This window comes from Pseudochaenichthys georgianus, chromosome 17, assembly GCF_902827115.2.
Source record: "Pseudochaenichthys georgianus chromosome 17, fPseGeo1.2, whole genome shotgun sequence".
Classification (NCBI taxonomy): domain Eukaryota; kingdom Metazoa; phylum Chordata; class Actinopteri; order Perciformes; family Channichthyidae; genus Pseudochaenichthys; species Pseudochaenichthys georgianus.
In genome coordinates this window covers 28,526,975-28,551,364 of record NC_047519.1, presented here as the reverse complement: position 1 = coordinate 28,551,364, position 24,390 = coordinate 28,526,975, and the positions used below count along the sequence as shown (strand labels likewise).

General features: G+C 40.0%; 2 protein-coding genes across 8 annotated transcripts; both read right to left on the bottom strand.

Moving 5' to 3' along the window:
* Positions 1–1,286: 1,286 nt before the first annotated feature.
* ccdc13 (coiled-coil domain containing 13) lies at positions 1,287–9,541 on the bottom strand. Of its 7 annotated transcripts, XR_004553871.1 has the most exons (15): positions 9,427–9,541; positions 8,611–8,802; positions 8,278–8,420; positions 8,053–8,195; positions 7,792–7,872; positions 7,588–7,704; positions 7,396–7,500; positions 7,116–7,286; positions 6,870–7,046; positions 6,018–6,221; positions 5,770–5,864; positions 5,473–5,535; positions 4,772–4,889; positions 3,145–4,663; positions 1,287–2,452 (listed from the first exon to the last, which is right to left on the bottom strand). XR_004553871.1 is itself a non-coding variant. In XM_034105431.1 (14 exons), exons 2-13 carry the CDS (start codon positions 8,790–8,792, stop codon positions 4,811–4,813), a joined length of 1,560 nt encoding a protein of 519 aa, XP_033961322.1. In that variant the 5' UTR covers positions 8,793–8,802; positions 9,427–9,541; the 3' UTR covers positions 1,287–4,663; positions 4,772–4,810. The 7 variants fall into 7 exon arrangements, 6 of the variants coding, with proteins under 6 accessions (XP_033961322.1, XP_033961324.1, XP_033961323.1 ...); XM_034105431.1 differs by having other exon boundaries at positions 1,287–4,663; XM_034105433.1 differs by lacking the exon at positions 3,145–4,663.
* A 2,249-nt stretch (positions 9,542–11,790) lies between these two features.
* Positions 11,791–16,772, bottom strand: higd1a (HIG1 hypoxia inducible domain family, member 1A). The gene is made up of 4 exons (XM_034104438.2): positions 16,467–16,772; positions 15,889–15,963; positions 12,531–12,665; positions 11,791–12,328 (listed from the first exon to the last, which is right to left on the bottom strand). The coding sequence occupies exons 2-4, from the start codon at positions 15,956–15,958 to the stop codon at positions 12,255–12,257; spliced, it is 279 nt and encodes a 92-aa protein (XP_033960329.1). The 5' UTR covers positions 15,959–15,963; positions 16,467–16,772; the 3' UTR covers positions 11,791–12,254.
* Between the last annotated feature and the right edge of the window lie 7,618 nt (positions 16,773–24,390).

Below are 24,390 nucleotides of genomic sequence, written 5' to 3'. Positions count from 1 at the left end.
GTTTGCTCCGCGATGAGGCGCATCCCATAGTGAGACATCTCACTTCATGTTACTCTGAGCACTGGGGTTACGTAAGTAACCTATAGTTTCATTAATATCAGTTTCATTAATAACAAGTACAGACCAGTTGAAAGGGAGATAACAATGCATGTTTAAATACACCCAATGATGCAAGAGATCTAATAGCAGCAGGTAAAGTATTCCAGTCTGTTGGGACTTTAAACATGAACGCTCTTCTGCCAATACATTTTTTTGCAGAGGGGACAGAGAAATAAATCTGAACAGAATGTCTAACTTGATTATTTGACGAGTAGGGTACGAAATACTGCTTTAAATAAGGGGGATAGTTAAGATAAATTTATTTAAATATCAGCTGAAGCCAATGCGTGTGTCTTCTTACATTTAAAGAAGGCCATTGTGTGCGATAGAAGAGAGATGCTTGGAGCCATTAACACCTGTTATCAGGAACATTAGGGTGGTAGAGCTGGCCTGTACATTTGTGTTGTGTTATACAAGTATGTCCCACTTTCTATGTTTTTACAGAATAACAAATCAGTTATATAAGATAGATGCAGGAACAGATAACAGCGTATTCAGAATGGAGCAGCTGACGTAAATAAGCACAACATCTCTAAATTTTTAAATTGAGTGGCGCTCTGCTTTAACTCATTAGGGATTTTCTTGAAAGCTTGAAATATCTGAGCATCTTCATTTTTTCTCTGCTTTCACCTAGCACACTAAATAGAGTCAGTTTATTAGGCTTTGCAGACATGAGACCCATGAAGCATTGGATGTGATTGTGTCAAGACAAAGCTTTCATATTCATAAAGCATACACAACAAACATATGTCTCTGCCAGCCTCCTGGGGTTTCGAGGTGGCTCAGCTGGCATGTCATCCCTTTGGTTTCTCCCAATTATTTCTATCTCTCTCTTCACTGTGAACTCTCAGATAAAGGTAAAACATCAGTAGCCTGTTATCAGCCGTGCTCATGCATGAGCACGGCTGATAACACACATCTCCCTCAGGCAGAAAATCCCAATGGCAGTGATCGTATTCAAGAGCAAAATGTCAAAGCCATTGTGTCAGCATGTGTTAAGGGACTTGTTAAACAAATGTGTTCTTCGAGGGACTTGCCCTCAGAGTGAGATACCCTTATTGATCCCTACTGGGGACATTTGGTTGTTGCAGGAAACGGACAGGAATAAATAGAGATTTGTATGCAGAAAAATACAAGGTGTTTATATAATATAATAATAAAACAAAATAGGAAACTACACAGTAGGATTTTGAGACAAATAGCATGGTATATAGAGTCTAGAGTCATCCGACGTGAGGCTGAGTGTTTCCTGGAGAAATTAATTATTTCCGAGACGGAACATTTGACAGAACATTGGAAGCAATTTGATTTCAGAGTCAAGTGTGACGGCTTGGTTAGTACAGCGATGTGGAGGGAGGAAAGCTGCAAGCAGCAGAGAGAATGCTATAGTAAAATGCATACCAGTTTTCTATGCTGTCAACATGTCATAGTCAGTTTGTGTTAAGTGTCAGTTTGATTCATTGAAGCAAGATATTCTACAATAATGTCACAGCTGTGTTTATCTTTACATTGCTAGTGTATCATTATTTGACATCATAATTATCAACTCTTTAATTCACAACATAGCTTTCAGAAGCAGTGAGATCATGTTCATGTTAATATCTATTGATTTAATCGCAACTAGGTAATTCTAATGACTGTTAAAATATACAGTATTAATAGCACATCATTGCTGTGTATAACAGAATACAAAGTGATTGTTTAAGTGACATGTTTTGGCTACAGATAGTGTTATTGCTGGACAAGTCAACAAGTCACTGACTGTCAGAACAACCCATCACAAGAGGTTGATGTGCAGTATATGACCAACCACACTGCCATCTAGTGATGCCATCCTGCTGAGATAATCAAAAGACTAAAAAAGAGCATGCTGTATTGACATGATACAAACTTCATTTTTTTAAAAGCCAACATTGCTTACTGAGTTTCAAATACACATTTGTGGGTGATTGTAGTAAAACGCCATCATACTTTATTGTAGAAGTCATTGTCAGCAACAATTCCACTCGTGCTTTACATACACTATGATCAACATTTCACCTGTTGAGCTTATCAGTGTTTCACCACTGGCTTAGTAAAGATAACAGCCCATTACTTTATTTCTACTTACTGTAAATGAGCACATTAGGACACCACTGTTTATTTTCTTTCCATTACATGTAAATGAGAGGGACTAGGAGATGAATGGACTCATAGAGGCACAAACCGTTTGCTGGCCTGAGTAAAGTTCACAGAACCCTCATATACTGATGGCTAACTTTAACCTCTGCGTTCACGGCTCCACTATTTACTTTAGTTTCTGGATGCAGTCAATGGTCTGCAGGAAGCATTGGTCCAGAACGAGGGAATACCTCTGAGGAGAAGGATGGAGAAAGGAGTCATTCAAAGCTGGAATGACAAATAGGTGAGGCTGTTTACGTATGCTGTGTTTACATAAGTTTGTGTTTGGTTTGGTGGGTTATTGGGCATTTTGGAATAAATCTACACCTTTCTGCGTAATACAGCTACATAAAACGATATTAAAATTGTTTGTGGAAGTGTAATTTATTTGAAAGTGATGACACTATTACAAAAATTAAATCAACCACATTATCTGTGACATTAATTTGTGACTGAAATTAAACAGTGAAATTAATATTGAACGGCAATGAGCTTGAATTCCGAGCCAATAGCTTGTAATATCTCTCTATCACCAAATATAAGCTTTGTCTTAAATGTTTGAGAAAATATTGGACATGCTCTACAAAACTGATTTATGAGGTTGTATATTATTAGATTATTTAAGTTACAAATTTATTTTACAAGAGTCATGGCCAAGATTGTCTGCAGACAATTTAAAGCACGCCTAAACAAAAATGTGTTAAGTTCAACATGTTCTCTTGAATTGAATGCAGGAAGGGACCACGTATTTTCACCAACACCTTTTCTCACACACATTTCGAAAACATTATAGGCAATCCTGCAAGGCATGCAGTCATGAAGCTAATGGTATCTCATCTGTTCCTACAATGACATCTCCCTCTACTACATTAAAGCGTGCCTCACCTTCTATCCAGGAGGTATTTAACACAAGCAGTTTTTTGTTACTCTGAGCATAAAGGCTTTCTTCATCACGTCCAAACTCTGATATTTTTGTCTTGTGGCACTTTTCTCGCTCAGTCCAATGGGGACCTGCCAATCTCCCACAGGGTCCTGGAAGAAATAGTGCGGTATTTGAAGCAGCACACTAACTCAGCCATGGTTTTTAAATTAAGCGTGATGTGGAGGGAGAGGAAAGGTGGAAGGGGGGTTTCTGCTGAAATCCTTTTGGCTACATCGGAAGAAAATAACTCGGATGCTAGTTTGAATGTGGAGCGCAGTCCCACCAGGCTGCGCACGTCCAAGCAACCTTTGGGTTGAGGAGCGAGGCGTGCATTCTGTACATACGTGTGACACGCTCTGGGGACTGTACGGAGGACTATAGTGGGAGTTTGTGTAGCTTGAGCCCTCATTCATTTTCAACCACTATTCCCACACATCTGGTTTTAAGTCAGAAATGATTAGCAGGAATATTTAAAAAGTAATACTGAAATGTATGGGAACTTAACTGGGGTTTTTACTGTTTGGCCTGGCCTGTCACACATTTATGAACAACCATCTGGGGCCAAAAGAAACTCATAAATCTAGGAAAGTCATAGCCATGAATGTAAACAATATATTCAAAACATTTGGTAAAGATTGGGTTTGCCTTCCATTGATTAAATTGGACATTGCGGATAGCCTACAAAACAGACTGTTGCTTTCTATACATGTAATGCACTTCAGGTTCCCCGCAGAGGGAAACACATGCAGAGTTTCAATGAAATGTGACTGCAAGCAGAGAAAATCTGAATCGAAAATGTCTGTAATCAGTAGGAACACTTATCACACCACGGTTACATTTGAAAGCTCCGCTGCTCGAGCTACTCAAATCGCCAAAAGCACAAAGGAACCAACAGAAACCGTCTTGAAAGGTTTCATATGGAGGAAAAGACCTCGATCCGTGTGATGTTTTTTGTGGCAGAGGAGGAGAGCCTGTTTCCTGCAGACTGCTGTGTGTCACATGTGACAGGAGAAAGTAGGGCTCAGCTGGAAGTGAGGCTGAGCAGGGACCGGCCAGTTCCCCTGGTTAGTGTCGAGTCTGGGCTGTCACAGAGCCTGCAGGAAAACATGCTTGGCTTGTCTCATCGCGTCATTGCAGAGCTGCCGGTCATGGTGGAGAGTGCTCTTTAGCGATGCCCTCAGCGCCTGCGTTTCCTCCAGCTAATTGACCAACCAGGAGACAGCAAACAAAAGCAACATGGACATCTCTGTGCTGCCCAAACATGAGGGCTTGAAATGAGCACTGTCCATAAACAATATGTCCTTTGCCAGGCATCATTTTTTCTCTCCTCTTGTGTAAATCTTGAGTTGGAAAAACAAAAATCTTGCTTCTTTTAAAGTAAGATGTTGACAAATGACAAGCAATTTTTTCTACCAGTTCCTGTTGCTCGGCGACTGCTGCCCCACTGGTTCTGTGGGAAAAGTGCTTCTGAGGGGCAGAGCTCTGATGGCAAGATAGACATGGTATAATACTTATAACATAGTCAGGGAATTTGAAAAAAAGAGGAAAAATGTCAAATCTATTTGAAATGGTCACATCACACTAACTGACCTTTGCATACCAGTTCTTCCCTTGCTGACTGCCCAGTCCTTACTCTGGATCGATTTGTGTCGACTCCACCTGCTTTTCGAGGATCGTGCGGCGCTCCTCCTGGTTCGTCTCTTTTTCTCTGGAATATTTAAGCAAGGTCTCTGATTAAAAATGTATTTAAAATGATGACATTCCCTCATCGATGGTGACTTTAGAGATGCACTAATGAGACTTTAGATGGACATAGATTCATTGATAGATTCACTAACTCATTAAATAATCGTTTAATAGAGAAGTAGTCAGCAATACAACCTGCAGTGCTAAGAAAACCATATCAAGAATCCATGGCTCTGAAAAGAGCTTGTATTAAGAACCACAAAATAATGTTTGGGTGGTGAATCAGAGGCATCATTTTGATGTCTGATTCACACAAACAAGCCACATGAAAATATAACCTCAGAGGTTCAGTGTTTCTCATGTGAATAATTTAACAGACACACAAACAAAGTCTCAGCGACTCATGTCTCATGGAGTCTCTCCTTCTGAGCACAAGGGGTTTTATATCCATCACACTGACTCATTAGTGTGCTCACATCAGCTGCATATTGTGGACATTTTGAAGAGCTTGGTGCCCCTGAAAACAACACTGAAGAACAACTTGCTCAGTCCAACACATTTATTGTGTAGCAAATTATAAATAGAGTAGCAGGGTGTCCACTTACTTGATTTCTATACTGCTTCCCACGGCAGGCAACACCAGTTTATGACCAAATTTAGAAACAGAACTGCAAAAATATAAAAAGAAATTACTCTCTGAAAAACAGGCATCAAACAAAATCAAAACAGTCTGAGTGACTTGTTGTAAAAGATGTCTTAAAAAACAAGTCTGACTGTAACAGTTAGCAGAAAAGAATACTTTAAGATTCAATTAAAAGATCTGACTGATTCCATTCAAATAATATTTGATGTATGCATATCCAATGATAATTAAGCACATCACGTTTCATTACTGTACATACCCTGAAAATGTTATTCTTTTGTCAATGTCTCCCTCTTCAGGCGGAAATCCTGAACTGCAAAGTGTTGTCTTGGACTGCCTCTCATCGCTCTCTTGCTGCAAACATTGATTGTATATCATGAATGCATTTTTTTAAAGTATTGCTATGTTTTGAAGGGACATATATTATATTTTTGTTCCATTTAATTGAAATACATAATCGTTGAGTTTGTCTTTCATTCCCATAGTTTTGCATTTGAGTGGTTTTACCTCGACAGACAGCTGCTGTATTTGGTCCTCCAGGTCTTTGATGCTGGCCTCTCTCTCAGCCACGGTCTGCCTCAGCCTGTGGATGACAGCGTTGTGCTGAAAAGGCTCGCTGCTCTGTTGTTGTCTCAACGGGGTCTCCTGGCTCTGGACATTTTGCTGTTGGCCGAGCCGTCTCAGCACCTCCTGCATCTGAGACTGCTGTTTCTACCAGAAATAGAAGAGGCGGTTATTGTTAAGAGCAATTTATAGGCTAGGCGTATCACAAAAGATCCTTCTTGCTCTGTGACTGTGATGTCAAAGACCTGATCATTTCTTTATTTATTATTCCCAATAACTGTGGGGTTTCTTTGGAAGTTTTCCCTTGTCCTATATGAGGGTCTAAGGACAGAGGTTGTTCATATTCATATTCTGAACACACTTTAAAGTCCCCTGAGACGAATGCTGAATGTGGGAATTTGGGCTGTATAAATAGAAAACGTTTGATTTATTGATTGATTGTTTGTGCCTGTGTAACACAATCTGAGCTGTGTACTTAATAACGCATTAGATGTGTTAACTATTAGATGCCTTTAATGGAGCATTTGCTGCTAAACCCAAATGAATCATGTTACGCACCGTCTCCCTAACAGAGCTACAACCTGAAATGTGTGTAGAAATAATATAAAGTGTATATAAAGACTTTTATCCATGTATTTTTTTTAATGTTTATTTTATTAGCTTTTCTTTTTTAATGCTTAATGTCTTTCATTTTTTGTAAAGCACTTTGAATTGCCTTGTGTTGAAAAGTGCTATATAAATAAACTTGCCTTGCCTTACTAGCATAGATATTATTCTCTTGTCTCATAGCCTTACCAGCAGGGCATCCACTAGCTCATTATCATGTTTTTCCTTTTCCAGGAGAGTGGAGATCTGGACCTTCAGACATTTTATTTCGGTACACAGAGATTTGTTCCTGGCTTTAGAGGCTTCCAACTTTTTCTTCACATCCTCATGGTCCTTCAGGATGACCTCATAGTCCGCTGAGATCCTCTGGAAGAAGAACAGGGTCTCATCAACAAATACTCATATTCAAATGCATTTACAATTCATGATACACACCTCATATGCCTCCTTCTTTTCCTTTTCGATGGTGCGGATGTAGCTGAGGTTCCTCTCTTGAGGAAGGGTTTTCTGGAGGACTTTCTTGTCAAAAAGCTCTTCCTCCAAGCTCAGGATGCTTGGCTGTCTCTGCTGAGTTGACTGGTTCAGCTGCTGCTCCAGGTCCCGAACCTGTTTGATTTATATTTTTGCTTTTTTATAGTGACTATACAATGTATTTTTAACTCTGACTAGCTGAATGACTTAACTTCGAGGTGGATTGTTATGAGTGTCAGCTTACCCTTGTCTGAAGAGCCATTATTTGCTGTGATCGACCTCTAAAGCTCCCAGGGCTGTTCAGTAATTGCTGAAAGTTGACCTCCTCTCCAATCTCACTAGTTAAAACCTACAGTACAGTTCATATTTTAGATATGGAAGTCAATGCTGATTAATCATTTCAATTAGAGTAGCTACAGGTATAACATCATTCTACCTTCTGAGCTACTTTCAGCTCCTGTTTGGCGGATTGAACCTGGTTGCGATACTCGGTTGCTTTCAGCTGGGCAGCAGCTAGTTTTTCCTGAAGAGATTTCACCATTGGATGTTCCTGCTTTTGTGAACAGATGACACACAATTCAGAATAAGTTGCCATCATTAAAATAAAAACGTTGTGGGAATTGTTCACATGTATTCTTACCTCACAGTCTTCTGATGTCTTATGCTGTGACTTTGTAATGATCTTTTGCCCAGGTGGAGAGAACACCAACGTCGCCTGCAGCTATAGAGAGAAGCATAAGTGACACGTATATATTGTTTATTCCCTTGGTAACAAATTATTTCACAAATATAATTTAAAAAACATATCTTTGTTTGAGCAATTATTGAATTTAAAGGTGTAAGGATTTGTGTGACATCAATCTGCAAATCAAATGTCACAATCAAAACAAAACCCAGCTACCTGCTTCTCAAGCACTTTGACTCTGTTGCTGTTTTGCTTAGATTTAATTTGTTCTCGCTCAATTTCAACATTAAGCTCTCGATTCTTCTTGGACAGCTCAACAATCTTGGTGGCTGCGATATCCCCTGCCAGGCCCGACGTGCCTAAATGGAGGAGAGGATAAGTCACAAGGAAGCTCTGCCATCATTCTTTATATTACTGTGGTGCAAAGCGTTGGTGTTTTACCTGCTAATACCAGTCGCTCTTCTCTTTTCTTGTTCAGGTGTTTAATTTCAAAATCGTTCTCACTCAGTAGTTTGAAGAGCCGACCATTTTCATCCTTTAACTCCCTCAGCTGGTCTAGCAAAGGTTGTTTGTCTTGCAGTAGTCTATAGGGAGGTCATCAAGAAAAAATAGACACTGAATAGATAACAGTGGTTCAATGCAAGTATAAAAACATGATTCTTCAACAATAAATAGTTGATTAGAATGTATGCTTATTTATGTTTAGTGCAATTAATAAAGTTTCATAACAAATACAAATGTACCATACAAAACTATATTTTAGCCAGGACTCACCTGTGCTCGACATTCTCTGCCTGAATACCTTGCTTAGATAGATCCAAATCATCCTGGGTTTCAATGGGTTTAAGCTTATCTGGTTCTTTCTCCTTTGTCCGATCCAGTTTTCTTTTCTCCTGCTGCTTTTGTAGCGCTTGGAACTGAAGCCGTAAGTCGTTCATTTCATCCTCATGCTCCATGATCTATGATCTATGATTTATAGCATAAGAAAAAAGAATTCAACTTATAAAGGTGGAAAATAGTTAAAAGTTGTGGGGGCATTTGGTTAAAGTTATATCATGGTTTTTTTTATGTATATTCCTCTGAATTTGAAGTTAATGGATTTGGCATGTGTTTGGTTTAACTCAATCAAATAATAAATAGGCACATTTTCTGAGCTTGCCAATTGGTAGTTTCATTGCATATATTTTACCATCGACCAAATCCAAGAACTTCTTTAAATAAATGCCAAAAAGGTAATTAGTGTGAGAATTACAGCAAACATGAGACCATGATCATCATATCTTTATAGCTCCCAGAGATAATGACATACAAGACCTTCTTGTTGTTGTGCAAAGTCCATGACTGTCAGGAGGTTGTTATTGATGACCCCACTTACCTTTATTTGAAAATGCATGAGCCTTAACAGACCGAAACTGACAACTTTAAGCAAAAATAACACTATGCTAGATTTCGTAACGAGCAATTAACAAGCTTCTGTTGACGATAATATGAGTGCCTGTGAATACACAGATGTCATGACAAATTCGTGTCTTCAAACTTCTTACTAAGTAGGCTTCAGTTACATTTGAAAAAACTAAGAAAATAACTCACCCGTGGTGTATGTGTCCAAGTACCGTCCTTTTAAACACATTTGAGTCTGCTTTGCAACCTTTTGAACCGAATGTGAAAAACCCTTCCTCGCTGATTGCGACGCTACTGTGTCCATGGCAACGGCACTCTAGAGAGTTAGGACAAGATCTCGCGAGAGCAATAATGTAGCTCTGGGAACAACATAGCATAAAAGTCTTTTTCTCCTATGTTAATATTATTAAGACCATTGGAGGGCGACATACATTACAAAGTGTCTCAGTCACTATTATGCAAACACACAGAAGCACATGTATTGTGTTATCATGGAAGATATTGGCCTCTGGTGTTTTTTGACCGTATACATAAAAATGGCAATGGAATCCTCAATTGGAATTATTTTGATAAAAAAAACTGTAAATAAATGATATAGTGTAACATGATAAATATCAGTTGGCATCAGCATACTCACAAGAAGTGCATAGTCACAATGACACAGCATTTAAGAGCCTCTTGCCAACATGAAATGACGCATTTCATTTCCTGTTGATCTTAGGGTGGGACAACAGGAAAGTATTGTAAAGCTTGATAGATATCAGTCCAGGAAAGAAGTTTTAACATTTGATGGGCGAGGTAGGCGAATGTTCAAATGTGTGAAGGGAATTTTTTGACACCAACTGTTGCACAATAAAACAATGACTAAACATTTCCCATTTACAGGGAGTATCAAACAAGAAAGAATGACCTCGATACAAGAAGACAAATGTAATGAACTGTAGGCTACATTTAAAAAGAAACATTTGTTATGAATATGTTTAAACATTCCAAATATATGTGAAAAAAGCACATGGAGTTTTCAAAACATACACAAAGACATTTTAGAATTACAAGACTTTTATTTGCGATTAGTTTATAAATATGTATTAATATTATATATATATATATTAATATATACTATCCGATACTGTGGTGAGTCCCTATGGGTGAGTCGCAAACCTTTTGTGACCTTGTTGTTTACATAATGTGTCAACACAGGCCTCGTTTGAGACCAGATATTGGCAAAGCCTTAAATAACTCCTTAAGCATTCGGGTGTCCGTTAAATAAAGAAAAGAAAGTGGACCAAGGTGCAATCAGTTTCCATTTGACAAAAATACTTGCATAATTACTAGGGCTGTCAGTCGATTAAAATATTTAATCGCACATTTTTGATCTGTTCTAAATGTACCTTAGAGGAAGTTTTTAATACTCTTATCAACATATGAGTGGACAAATATGCTTTATGCTAATGTTTATTATCATTTGAACAATGACAAATATTCTCATGAATATTAAACACAACAACCTGGAACCTCTCTCATTCAATACAAATGGTAATGGTGTGTGTGTGTGTGTGTGTGTGTGTGTGTGTGTGTGTGTGTGTGTGTGTGTGTGTGTGTGTGTGTGTGTGTGTGTGTGTGTGTGTGTGTGTGTGTGTGTGTGTGTGTGTGTGTGTGTGTGTGTGTGTGTGTGTGTGTGTGTGTGTGTGTGTGTGTGTGTGTGTGTGTGTGTGTGTGTGTGTGTGTGTGTGTGTGTGTGTGTGTGTGTGTGTGTGTGTGTGTGTGTGTGTGTGTGATCGTTGGAGCTATGTGCAACTCAAGGCATATGCTCGAACGGGAGCTACCTGGACGCTGCAATCATGAGTGTGCTGACTTTTCGTACAATGTCCCGCTGTCTGGCTTCCTGCATCAAGTCAAGTGCTCGGCGCAGTTGTGTGGATAGACCGCTCCTCTGTTTTCATTTAAACAGCTCCTTATATCCGTTAGCGCAGCTAGCTAGCACCCGATGCTAACAACAACAATGCACGTAAGGTCTCTCCCTCGCTCGCTCGGGCCACACAGACACACACCCTCCCGGTCCTCCCGATGGCCAGTCGGTGCCTGCCGGTGAGCGTGGAAGTGTGGTCTGCCACAAGCGGGCAGCAGGAGCGGGGCTGTCAGCATCAGCTTGTAGATGGTATTTTAAACTCGATGCGCTCTGAAACTATGGGGCGGCCGAGGAAAAAAAAATAATCGCGTTAAAATAATTAGTGGCGTTAATTTTTGTTTTGCGTTAACGCGTTAACTTGACAGCCCTAATAATTACATACAAATAAATCGCTGGTGTAAGACCAAGAAAAAAAGAAGAGAAAAGTCTGATTTCCTATTGGTGGTTGTTTTAAATATAGCCTTAGCCTTGTCCAACTTAGTCGTTTTTGATATTTAACACACTTCTTCTGGAAGAGCTGAAAATAATAGGTGGAGTTAAAACGCTCCAGAACACTAATTGGTTTGCAAAAATCATCACTACAACCGTGGATTACACGACAGGGGACAGTCTGCTCAAACCTGCCTTATTTTAAATAGCCAAGATAACATCAATAAATACCGCTTTTATTTAATTCACTCAAACCCCTAAAACAATTGGCTGAACCTTTACACAAAGTCGTACACTAAGACATTTTACAAAGTGCAAACATTCCACTATTTGGGGGAAAAAGAAAAGATCCCGAAAATCTCATGTTGATGATCTGACAGCAGATTCACACAATTCTGCTGTGCCGATCAGCGGAGTCTCCAACCTGCAATGAGGCGATTCTTTCAGCGGTGCAATTTGAAATTGAGTAAAGGAACCAAAAGTGAGTTGAGTCAGTGAAACGGAGGCATTAGAGGATAGGCATTAGAGGTACTCAATTGGATAGACCAATTTACAGTAGAGGTGAGCTGCTAAACGGGATGTGTGCAAACAAAATGTATCACACATCTGTAAAAAATAAACCTTCAACACACATGAGGTTATATTAAGGGATATAAAATGTCCATCTTAGAGTCCATGTTCACTTGTCTTTCAAGGCTTTCTGTTCTTCTCTGGGTTTCACAATGTAATCTTTGTACATTGAATACAGAACACCTAAAAACAAAGAAACAACAGGGATAGGTTACACATTAACCTTTACAATCTACTTGTATAATTGAAAAGTAAAATTGTTCATAATGTAACCAGCCAGAATCCAGACCTATATTTCTTTTAAGGATAGTTTTAATCCAAACCACTTGTAATTCAAAATCAAATCTACTCAAATCAAATACATCATCATAAACAAGATACATACCAATGGTTATGGCACCAACCACAAAGCCTTGGGCACCTACACGCATGTGAATCAGGTGAACTGACATTTTTGTATTGCCACGATTTTTCATTTTCATCAGTCTCCAAGCCACAATGGCAAAGAATCCAGCCATTCCTGCAAGTAGAAAAGAGTAAGATCAATTTAATTTGATGACTAAAACAAACTTAAACAACAATTAAAGTGCAGTATTAAAAATGGGGGAGACTCAAAAGGTACCATGTGAAATAAATAACATAATGTGAATCATTTCCATGTGTTGTGAAACTGTGAATGGATCATAGCATGAGCCTACAAATTGAGACCTTCCCAGACTTTCTCTGTAAAAAAGAAGCGAGCCCTTTTTGCTGGAAAAATCCAAATGATGTAACGGTTGGGCAAGCTGCCTATGTCTTGCATCTACACAGATCCTATAGCGCCAACAGTGTGTAGCTAACGTAGAAAGCACCGTTTTTAGTGGATAACTTTGGCTTTTTTCCAGAATCCCTGGGCTGATCTGGCTCATAAACTAGCTAGCTTCCTGTTTGTAAATTACTTAATAAACTCATGTTACAATCAATCAATGCATGATCAATGAAGCGTAGTTAAGTTGAGCAGTGTTTCCTTCACTTAGATGTAAGACTATATTTGGCAACCCTTTTTTTAGCATTTGGCTGATGCCCAAGATGCTAACTTTGCTTGCGCCGATGGAATGTTTGAACCAAATAAGAAACCCGATTTCGCGCAGCTCAAATCAGAAATAGTCTATAACTAAACATAACGCATTAAAGCATCCGGCATGTTATAACATGGCATATATTTCTTGTCTCTTAAGTAGACGCAGTCTGATGTATAGCTATAATTAGAAAATTGCACAGCGAACAAACATTTTTAGAAAATGCTTTTTCAAATGGCAGTGGATGTTAGCTTAACATTTGGACCGTTTCACCAATTTAAAGGCTCTGTTTCCAGATCTTGCAAAATGGTGTTGATGACAAAACCTAAATGCACAAATTGGTCTTCACATTTGTATTATTTTGATTATTTGGCCACTTAAAAATGCCCTTTATGTGTAAGCATGGGTGGAAGGGATGTTGCTTGTGAAAAATTGATTCAATTAAGACGTTGATGACCTCTGGGGCAAAATAATTGGTCATCATTGGTCATTTTTTTTGTGATCAACATGTTTTATTAAAGCAAAAGACACGACTTTACACACATTTAACACATAGGCTACAAACACCAGTATTGCAATGATTACGCAGTCCATGAGAAAATAGGGGGGGGGGGGGGGGGGGGGTGTTAGATACACACTGTTTTCATGACCCAAATATGTATATATATGTTCATTTTAATTAACTTCTTATTTTTCATAGTTATTTTATCATGGGTGGAGATACTGGGTGAAGATATGCTTGATTTTTGTGTGTGCATTTTAAAAAATAAGGGTTTTGCATTATATGTAGGCTATATAGTTATTTTAATATGTTCCTTTACTAAAGCAAAGTGTACAATTGTGTTTTAATTTAATAATAATAATTGTATAATTAAGACATTTTATATATTCTAACTGTTTTGCAATTTTCTATCATTTGTCATTGTTCGTTTCTTTTTGTGTGCTATGTTCAAAATAAACGTTTTGCCAAGTAAGATCCGTATTGGAAATGCAGCTATTACACGCAGGAGACTGTTGCACAACATGACCATTTTGTTAGAAGTCTACACTGAAACTTCATTAATTAGAGCCGGAAACATAGTGGACTTAATCAAAATCGCGGGATCCGTGAATCCAGGACATTGATCGAGAGAGACCAGTAGCCTACGAGTTAGTCAGCGCAACTTCACAGACTCATGTCCAGGCCACACGAGAACGAAAACGGTCGTTTGCGTTACCGTTTAGTGTCATATAGACCGTTCGGCCACACGAGGACGACCGAATACGGCACTAAACGACTGCGGAAACGATAACGGGTCCCAAGGTGGATAGAACGGCATACGCAACGCTCTGGGGGGTCCAACGGCTCCGTGTGTACTCCCTATACGATCATTTTCTGATAATGATGAGGCAATAGCCCCGCCTCTCCCTACCTCTGCTGCTCACCCCGCGTCAAAGTAAACTGCACCCTGAATTCAGATTATTTATCTTTCTTTCTAAACGCGAGTGAAGACTAATCTGACAGGACGGAGACACCTCTCAAACTACCTAAACTAGTTATAAATATGTTTATTTTTACTGTCGGGTCACTCATTACTGGATCAGCTGCTGCATGAGACAGACACTGATGCTGTCAGAAGAGAGGGAGGAAAAAGAGAGGCTCCGTGTATTTTATTATTATATTATATAGAGTCGTTATTCATTTGTTTTAAAGCTCAATAAATAACAAAGAAGACCTTTGACCGGCACTTTTATAATTTTTTCGGAAGATTTAAACTTTAATACACGATGACTGGTGAAAAACTCTGCCCGGTTCCCTCGACCCCCACCGCGGAGAATAAACAGAAGGGCAACCATGACAACCATGCTTCTTCGCTGCTTTTGTGGAGGAAGTTACAGCGCCACGTACAGGCTCCTGCATATGTACTGCAGCTTCTCCAGCGGTTGGAGCTAAACGGAGCGGTCTCGTGTGGACAGACGGTGACGGACAGACGGTGAATATTGCATGTGGACGGAAGCTTTTTTGCGATTGCGTTGGCGTTAATCCTATGCGTTTAGCCGTTTTCGTCCTCGTGTGGCCGGGGCATCAGATTCGCAAATCCTGACTCACTGTGCAAAACACAGCAGACTCGTGCGGACTCAGAGCCGTAACCGTATAGCAGCAGATCCAGAGACCAGCAGACTCGTCCTCATGCACGAGTCAACAGCAGACTCAGATTTGCCAAATAACCTTTTTTTTTGTGATCAACATTTTTTATTAAAGCAAAAGACACTGTGTAGCAGAGGTTAATATAACGTCAGTTTAATGCTCGTGAAATGCAACAAGTTTTCGGTTTCACCGGTAGGATTTCTACGCTCTTGGTGATGCTGACTCACATGACTCAAATGACTCAAATGACTCGTATGATCCGGATCTCTTCAATGACTGACTCAGAAGACCCCGAGTCTGTAAAAGGATCCGGATTTGCCATCTCTACTAGTTTCCTAAAGAGGAGGGGCACTTTATAAAGTTGCACAGATACAGGAAATGGACTCTCAGTGTGCCATCTCTTTCTATACTGTCTTAAGTGCCATTAAGGACACCCGTGTCATTCATAATAACACTAATCAAAAACACCAGAAAGTTCATTTAAAAGAATACTTTCAAACAAGTTAGATTCATTTTACTTTGTTCGTGATAATCATTAGGGCACAGTATGTACTTACCCACTGGGACAAATGGATTCTCCTTTGCCTTTCGCATGAACTTGGATTCATTCTCTTCATAATCAGACATCTTGACTAAGTAGCAGAAGAAAAAAGGAAAATGATATACACATTTGACTTAGAGGTTTTAGCATTCCAGCTAATTCCGTACAGGATCCAATCCATCCATTGTTAGATTCATATAAACTGCGCTGTAAAACTTTATTAGAGTCTGGGGTAAGCTTCATGATGTAGCCTACATATTAGTAACCCACGGTTGTTTTTGACTCAATGTTCAGATAGATCTAATGTCAATTTAACATGAACTACTAAAGGTTAAACATGAAGGGCAGAGAGTCAATAAACGACCTTTCTTGCTATTAGTATTATTATTCTCTGCATATTGTAAGATAGGCTATGTATAAACGGTTATGTTATGCTAAGTAATACTGTTTTACATGTTGAGCAAAGTCAACATAAAATAAACACCGGAGGAATACAGATAGAGGACTTACACAATGGAGGACTTACGTTACTGTTTTTAACACCAGAGAAAACATCTATTAGCCTACGCCACAGTTGGCAAAACAATGTCTTACCTGTTAACGGGGTGTGTCGTCAAATGTATCGCCTGAAAACAAATTGTCCCTAAAATGTTTAGCAGTCTTCGGAGCTTCAGATCGCACGTAGTGTGGAGGAAGAGGCGAGCCGGCAACGTGATGTAACTACCGTACTGCGTAGGTCTGACGTCAGCGGTGAAACGCGTGTGTAACATTCAAATCACAAGACAAAATGGTAAAACATAGAAAATCCCTTAAATGAAGTTCCCTATAAAATGTGTGTAGGTCCAGGCATTATTTAAGTCAAAGTTAAACTTAATACAATATTATATCCCCTCTGGCTGCATAGCATATGTTCGCTATTAGTATTATCTGATTATGCTCAGGCTACAGAGACTGATGGTGGTAGTGAATCTGATGTGTACCGAATGCAGCATCACTTGTACAACACACTCAGAAAATCAAAGATAGTGAAACAAAGGTTGGCTACTACTTCCTGTCCGATCGGCGTGTAGTTTGTATCGCAGCTGTACTTCTAGCTGGAAATATTATACGTTAACACTTTTTCAATGTTAAATATCAAACCCACACGTTCACGTTTGTTTGAGCCTCTGTAAAATCCCTTCTTACGTTCGTCTCTACCTTACTGTTGTTTAAACGAAGGTGGAGGTAGATGGGGTTGAATACTCTTGTTTTAGTGTGGATCTTTGGGATGATGTAACAGAATGTTCAAATCGTTCAAGTACTAATGGCTGCACCGTGCACGTTTCTGAAACGTGCTGGTTCCTGGATGCGATTTAGGACATAACAATAGAGATTACATTACTAATAATAATAATATTTATGTTCCACATTTTTTGTTTTATGAGACACTTCACAATTACTTTAAAGGTCACCTATTATGCAAAATCCACTTGTTCCTGTCTTTTATACATAACAAAATGTTTGCTCACTTTTTGTCCTGATCCATTTATATAAAAACCTGACTGAAAAATTAGCTGATCAGATTTTGGCCACTTTATAATGTCATAACGATTTGTTGGCTTGTGTAACCATTAGCCAATAACCAACCAAGGTCACACAACCTTGTCACCTGAATCTCCTCCTAGAGCACCATTGTGTTTTTTAACCAAATATCTCGCAGAGGGGAGTGGCTCCTTATTTTCATCCAAGTAAAAGACAGAATCAGCACTTTTGAAACAGAGGGGTTTATGGGTGCTACAATGCACGATCTGTTTGGTATTTCGAGGCCAAACACTTCAGAGACATGTTAGGTAATATATCTGAGACCTAACAAAGTAATGAAAAACAGTATAGGGGACCTTTAACTGATACAAATCGAGAATCCTCTGATTTTTTTCTTGAAATTATCAAATGTTGCCGGCCAAGTTATATACTAGGAACTATTTATTGAAAAACCGGTATTTCCTTTTTTATAGAGCTGTAGAATAAATATTTAGTATCTTCCCGGAAGAAACTTGAAACGTTTCTGCAGAGAGTCTGCAGTGTGTCCTTTCTTGAAAAGGACATTCAGAACAGCTTTGAAGCCCTAATGAGCCTGGAGTAGTTCCTTTATACAATTATGGACTATCGGGTCCCACTGATCATGAACAAAGCCTTGATGTGTAGATTAAAGTAGACAGATAAAGTAGGAGTGGTGCAAACAACCAATATCTTCCAGACAACCTTCTGAGCACCCTGTTGTTTAGTGAAATGTAGTGCCATATCTCAGTGTAGCCTACTTCTTACTGATTCAACACATATGTCTTAGCTGATCTGGGGAAGTAATATTGAAAATTACCAATTAATATGTTTACGCCAGCTTTTCACTTTGCCTTGTACCCAGACAAGGAAATGGAACTTAAATTCAAAGAACTGTCTAAAGCAGGGGTGTCAAACTCAATTTCATCACGGCCACATTCGCATTATGGCTGCACTCAAAGGGCCGGTTGTAACTTTAAAACTATATAAAAAAATACATAAATATTTAATATATAAACTAATGTATTACATTATTGCCTCTGCATTGGATGATTATCAGATAGGGCAGGGGTGGCCAACCCGCGGCTCTCGAGCCGCATGCGGCTCTTTGCCTAGTTTCATGTGGCTCTTCAGTTCATATCGAATTGTATATTGCCCCTTTCACACCAGCGCCTTTTCAGCTCCGGCTCGGAGCTAGAGCCTGAAAAGCGCCGGGTTTTCCTGTTCACACCGCAGCGGCGCCGGCTCTTAGCTCCGGAATCCGCTTCATTTCCAGCTCCAAAAAATTGTCGGTCCAGAGGCAAGAGCTTTGGAGCTAAGAGGCGACGTCGCTTACGTCTCTTACGTCGAGGCGTGCAGAAAACTAAACCCACCTCCCCTGAACATGGGTCGACTCGACTGTTATGCCTGCCTACAAGCAGTAGTGCCTATAAACACACTTTATAAAGTCAGGCAACACTAACCAGGCTTCGTGTGATTCTGTTTATTTGTACCTTACTTTGACCATCCGTTCACTGTTATTGATCATTGTGGAGAGAGGCAGACGTGTTGTTTTGTATTATTGCAGCTATCGGATGCAAGTAGTCAGTTTAGCTTTGGTTGCTATGCTAACATCACCCGTTTTATACCAGAGAAACTTTCATAACAGCGTTGTGATACCAAACAGTGTCAATTCAGACTGACACACAATCACTTAGGCTAAGGGGAACTGGGAACATGCATCAGCTGCTTGTGTGAGTCGGACAGTGAATACTTTAGAGCGGCCGCTGCAGTGTGAGCTAACCGGGAGCTAACGGGAGAATAAACTCCGTGGAAGAGCAGCCAGCACTGCAGCGGTCGGTAAATGCTGCAGAAACACATTAATAAACAACACACTCTCACTCCCTAAGCGTCCAATAGCGACGTTTGGTCAGTGTCCGTGGCGTCCAATTTTGACGCTCCTAGTCTCCTTCAGCGTCATAAAGGGACGCAAATAGCTTTCAACTGATTGCAATGTATTCCCATCTGCGTCGGGATTTGACGCTCATGGAAGCACGGCATTCGTTTATGCCGGCTGCCCTTAAAGGCAATGTGAGCATCCATTCCCATTGGATAACGGAGAATTTTACACCCGGAAGTAAGTACTCCTCTTACTGTCGATTGATTTTACAGTGATATCTGCACTACTCATCGACTAAAAAACACCAGATTATCCTTGTTAATTACACAACATTGATTGGTTTAAATTGTGTGCAATGCTTTTGTATTTTTCCCCTTCGATTCGGAGAAACAAATATGTTTTCTGAGTAAAGGATGGCAGAAGACACTACACTACCCAGAATCCCCAGCTATCGTTTGGCCTACACCATGTGCTCTGTTTGACAAACCCCGTTTTTTTCACCATTCATTCCGATGGCTGGCGTCTATGTCACGTGATCTTCAAATTTCTCCCTGCAGAAAAAGAAAACATGGCCGAAATTCGTTTTATTCTAGGTGGAAAATGGCTATTTTAAAGTTAGTTTGGCCATTAAAATGCGTTTTGATGTCATTTGATGCGAGAAATATGAGTTGTTACTTCAGATTATGTGTGCAGTGGATGTACATGATCTTTAGTTTGCTAGTTATTACGAAGATTACTTCAGGAAATCGCGACGTTTTCATTGTTACCAAGGTGGTTGCTAGGGACGCTGCTATCGATATTATTTCTGTTATGTTGTGTAACTGTTTAATGGTGTTATCTTTATTGCTACCCCCTTCCCCGTCAATGTATAGTGTTGGTCCACAGCCTAAACATATTAGTTTAACAAAATCCGCATCTAAAGATAGCCTACGTTATTTCCCCCCTGTGCAATTCCAGTCTCACATCTCAGAGCACATCGTCATTAACAAATACCGGAAACAGACCAAAATAATAATAATACCTTATTCGGAGTGTGCTTGCTTTTCTCTTTGAAAGTCATCACATAACGGCATTGTAATACACGGTTCGGCTGCATTACATATTACATATCTGCCGTAGTTCTGTATTTATAGAGCCCTGATGAGAAGACAAACATGAGGAACTGAAAACGTGACGTGGATCATAAATATATCAGCCATTAAACAACATCTTACATTTTTTTTCACACAATACGTCTCCTTGCAGTATCAACACTAATTCGGCTCACTTTTATATTTGATCCAATTGGTAGATAGGCTGTATTTACACCATAAAGGTGCACAGCTGATATCAAGGGACACCTGGTGGTTAAAGCATGTTATTGAATTTCAATATTTTTATTATTAGATATTAATACGATCCCTATAAAGTATATTCATTACTCGTTATTCTCTACTAATTGTTCATTAAAGACTGTATGTAATGACTATTTTGCACATCCCGTTCAAGATTTCAAGATTTTCTAAGGTTTATTGACATATCATATAGGCCTAAACAACTGTGGTGTAGTTCTGCACTGAATGCAAAACTTGGGTTGCAGGTTCCTCAATAGTGCATTACAAGACGTCTATCAATATTTGTGCATACCTCCAGCAATGTTAACTATGTTGAAGCACTTATTTTAACTGATATTATACATAATGTATTACTCTTATAAGATGTATATAGATATTTCATCTCCGGCCTTGTCAGGTATTGAACAATCAATAAATAAAGAACACAGAATTGTTGAATATAAAACACAGAATTTATGTGATTATACTAAATGATTTTCAAATAAACACAACTGCATATTTAACTGTTACACATGCTGATGTAACGCAAATGTTCCAACTTGGGATCAATAAAGTATATCTTATCTTAAGCTGATCGATGGCTACTGCCATATTTGCAAAATGTGCCTCTGAACCTTGACAAGTGCATGTTTCAGGCTTATCAATTAATGTAACGTAATGTTATCACAGGGGTCACACACATAAGACCAGCTGTTAAATAAAGCTCTTCTGACCTTAGCTGGCATGTGGGTATATATATTAATACTGCCCATATTGGGCACAAGCAATTTTCACCCATTTATTAATTATATGTTTTAAATGTGAGTGTTTCCTGTCCCCTAAACCTCCAGGGATGTACACAGTTTAATACTGGCAACTTCTTATTATGGGAAATACGAAAACGTCTTTTAAAACTACAACTCCCAGTAGAGACGTGCCATAGAGAACATGTTGCGAAACAGAATAGCCAGCATGTGTAGTTCTGGGGACGGGGTGGGGGAGGGGGGACGCGGTGGACCCGTTCAAATCCAGTTTTGGACAGTCTGCCGTGGTTCCATCCCATTTCAAGTGCTGTTCGAGAATCGGCTTAACCCTCGGAGCACACTCTCCAATCACAGAGCTTGAGGACTATCACGGGGTTTGTCAAGAGCACATGGTGTAGTCCAAACGATAGCTGGGGATTCTGGGTAGTGTAGTGTCTTCTGCCATCCTTTACTCCTGGGAATGGACGCTCACATTACCTTTAAGGGCAGCCGACATAAACGAATGCCGTGCTTCCATGAGCGTCAAATCCCGACGCAGATGGGAATACATTGCAATCAGTTGAAAGCTATTTGCGTCCCTTTATGACGCTGAAGGAGCCTAGGAGCGTCACAATTGGACGCCACGGACACTGACCAAACGTCGCTATTGGACGCTTAGGGAGTGAGAGTGTGTTGTAATAAACAATGAACCACGGCACTCTGGAGAAAAGCATAAGGTTGGAGAAGTCGTTATTTAATTTATTCTGGCTTCGTGTGATTAAAAGCAACACGATCATCGACCCGACGCAGTTGTTGTTGTTGTGAGCGCCGTAATGTGTGCCGTTGGGGAGCAAATCAGCGATGTAAACGGTGACGTCATGACGCAGCAGGGGCAGCTCTGGGGCGCCAGTGGGCGGTGTGGACAGAGCAGGAGCTGAAAAGGGAAACCGGAGCTGAACCAGAAAAGCTCCCGCTCGGAGCTAGAAACTGAAAAGCGCTGGTGTGAAAGCCGCATATGTGTGAGTTTGGGGGAGAGACACTGAATCCTGACTAGTGTTGCACGGTGTACCGATACTCAGTGATGTAGTGGGCGTTGGACGAGGGGGTACGCCGTACCCCCACTTATTTGGAGCATGATCTTTTTTGTAATAGTCTAATAAATATAAAATCATTGCCAGTCTTATCAGTTGCAAGTGTGTATTTTTTGTAATAATGACAAAAACATAATACATTTCACAGTAATTATAATAAAAAATAAAAACGATTTCCTTAAAGAATTATGATTAGTCATCACGCTCGTGACCCCGCGGCGAGCTGGGGGTGTGTCAGTGACACACCCACGATTTTGCGGCAGCTCTTTCCCTCAAGAACGCTAACGAAAAAGCTCTATAATGGCAGGCAAACATTTTTTACTTGACTTCTTTTCTAAAAAGAATATAATTCACAAGAAGAAAGAGTCTAGCAGCACCGAAGCTACAAGTGAAGCTGCTACTAGTACTACAGTACATCATCAGAAGAGCCGCCTAAAGACGTGGATAATGCTAGCTAACGTGCACGTTAGCTGCGCTAGAAACGTTCCCCTGGCTAGCTCAAGCTCACCTTTCCCAGAGGTATGGACGGAGGTCGGAGATGTGGCGGAGGAAACAAGAGACATTCCCGTGGATAGACTGCAAAGCTGGGAAACTGGGCTGCAAAGTTTGTTCATCCATATCTGATGTATCAGTCTTCAAAACGCAAGGGGTGTGTGTGTGTGTGTGAAAAGAAAGCAGCGCTGTCTGCTTATTTGCAATGTAGGCTAGGCCTAATCAGAATAATTTCCAGTCCAGATTCAATGTTTGCATTAGTAGGCTATATATATTTTTCGTTTTGTTTATTTAATAAGTTAATTTCAGGACAACTTTGGGAATTTTGTTTGTTTGTTATGAGTTTTAAATAGATTTTGAAAGTGGAGATAGAGAGAGAGAAAAGCAGCGCTGTCTGCTTAGTTGCAATACTGTAGTTTATGCAATTTAGGCCTATACATTGTTTATGTAACGTATGTGCCAGTGTGTCCATGGTTTTGAGTCTGTGTGTGTCTGTTGAGCACAGCGCCGTCTGCTTTTTGCAGTACAGTAAGTAAAGTAGGACTAAGCATACCGGTAGTTTCTGTGGACCTGTCTGCCCGTTTTGTGAGTGCACTGCGCGTGTGAGCACTTGTTTGGCATTGTTTGGGATTACCTAATTTAAAATAGCGTCCCCCCAGTAAAAAAATCCCCACTACACCACTGCCGATACTTGAAAGGTACCGCGATACTCTGCCGTTAAAAACGTTACGATTCCTCCGTTTCATTAGTATCAGTACTTTAAGAATGACGGGGGAAAGTAGTCCGGTGAGAAAGCGCCGTTTAATAAGAGCCGTGTGTGTTCAGCGCTCTGCTTCCACTCCCTGCACTGCAGCGTGCCTGCAGTCCCGCCCTCTCAAGCACGCTCTAAGTCCCTCCCCTCTCTCGTGCACGCGCTAGCTGCCAGAGCATGTGAGAAAACGAGAAGCATGCTGCAAGTGGGAGTGCAACTGCCGCTGCGCCTCGGCTTGTTGACAAAAAAGATGCCAGAAGCGAAATGTGGAAGTATTTGAGCGATATCTCTGACAGTGAGGGCAAGCCTACGGACACCACGAGGCCCGTCTGTGAGACATGTATTAATTGTATTTAATACGAATTATTGTCATTTATTTTATTTATTGTTCTCATTGTTTAAAAGTGTGTGTTATGGTTCTGGTGTGAAATAAAGCACAATAATTACATTTAAGACTGTTTCCCTCTTTTTAAGAAAAGTATCGAAAAAGAATCAGAATCGCAATTCTTGACTTGGTATCGAAACCAAAATGTTGGTATCGTGATAACACTACTCCTGACAGTTAAACCTGATATTTAGTAGGTCTGTTAAGTATCGAATGCTGATAATTCTGACGTCTGACTATCCAGTGTTTTCCCTACCATTGTCTTGGAGGGGCGCTGCGCCCCGCCAACGGAGCCCCGCGCCCCCCCTTAAATTCAAGGTGTTTAAAA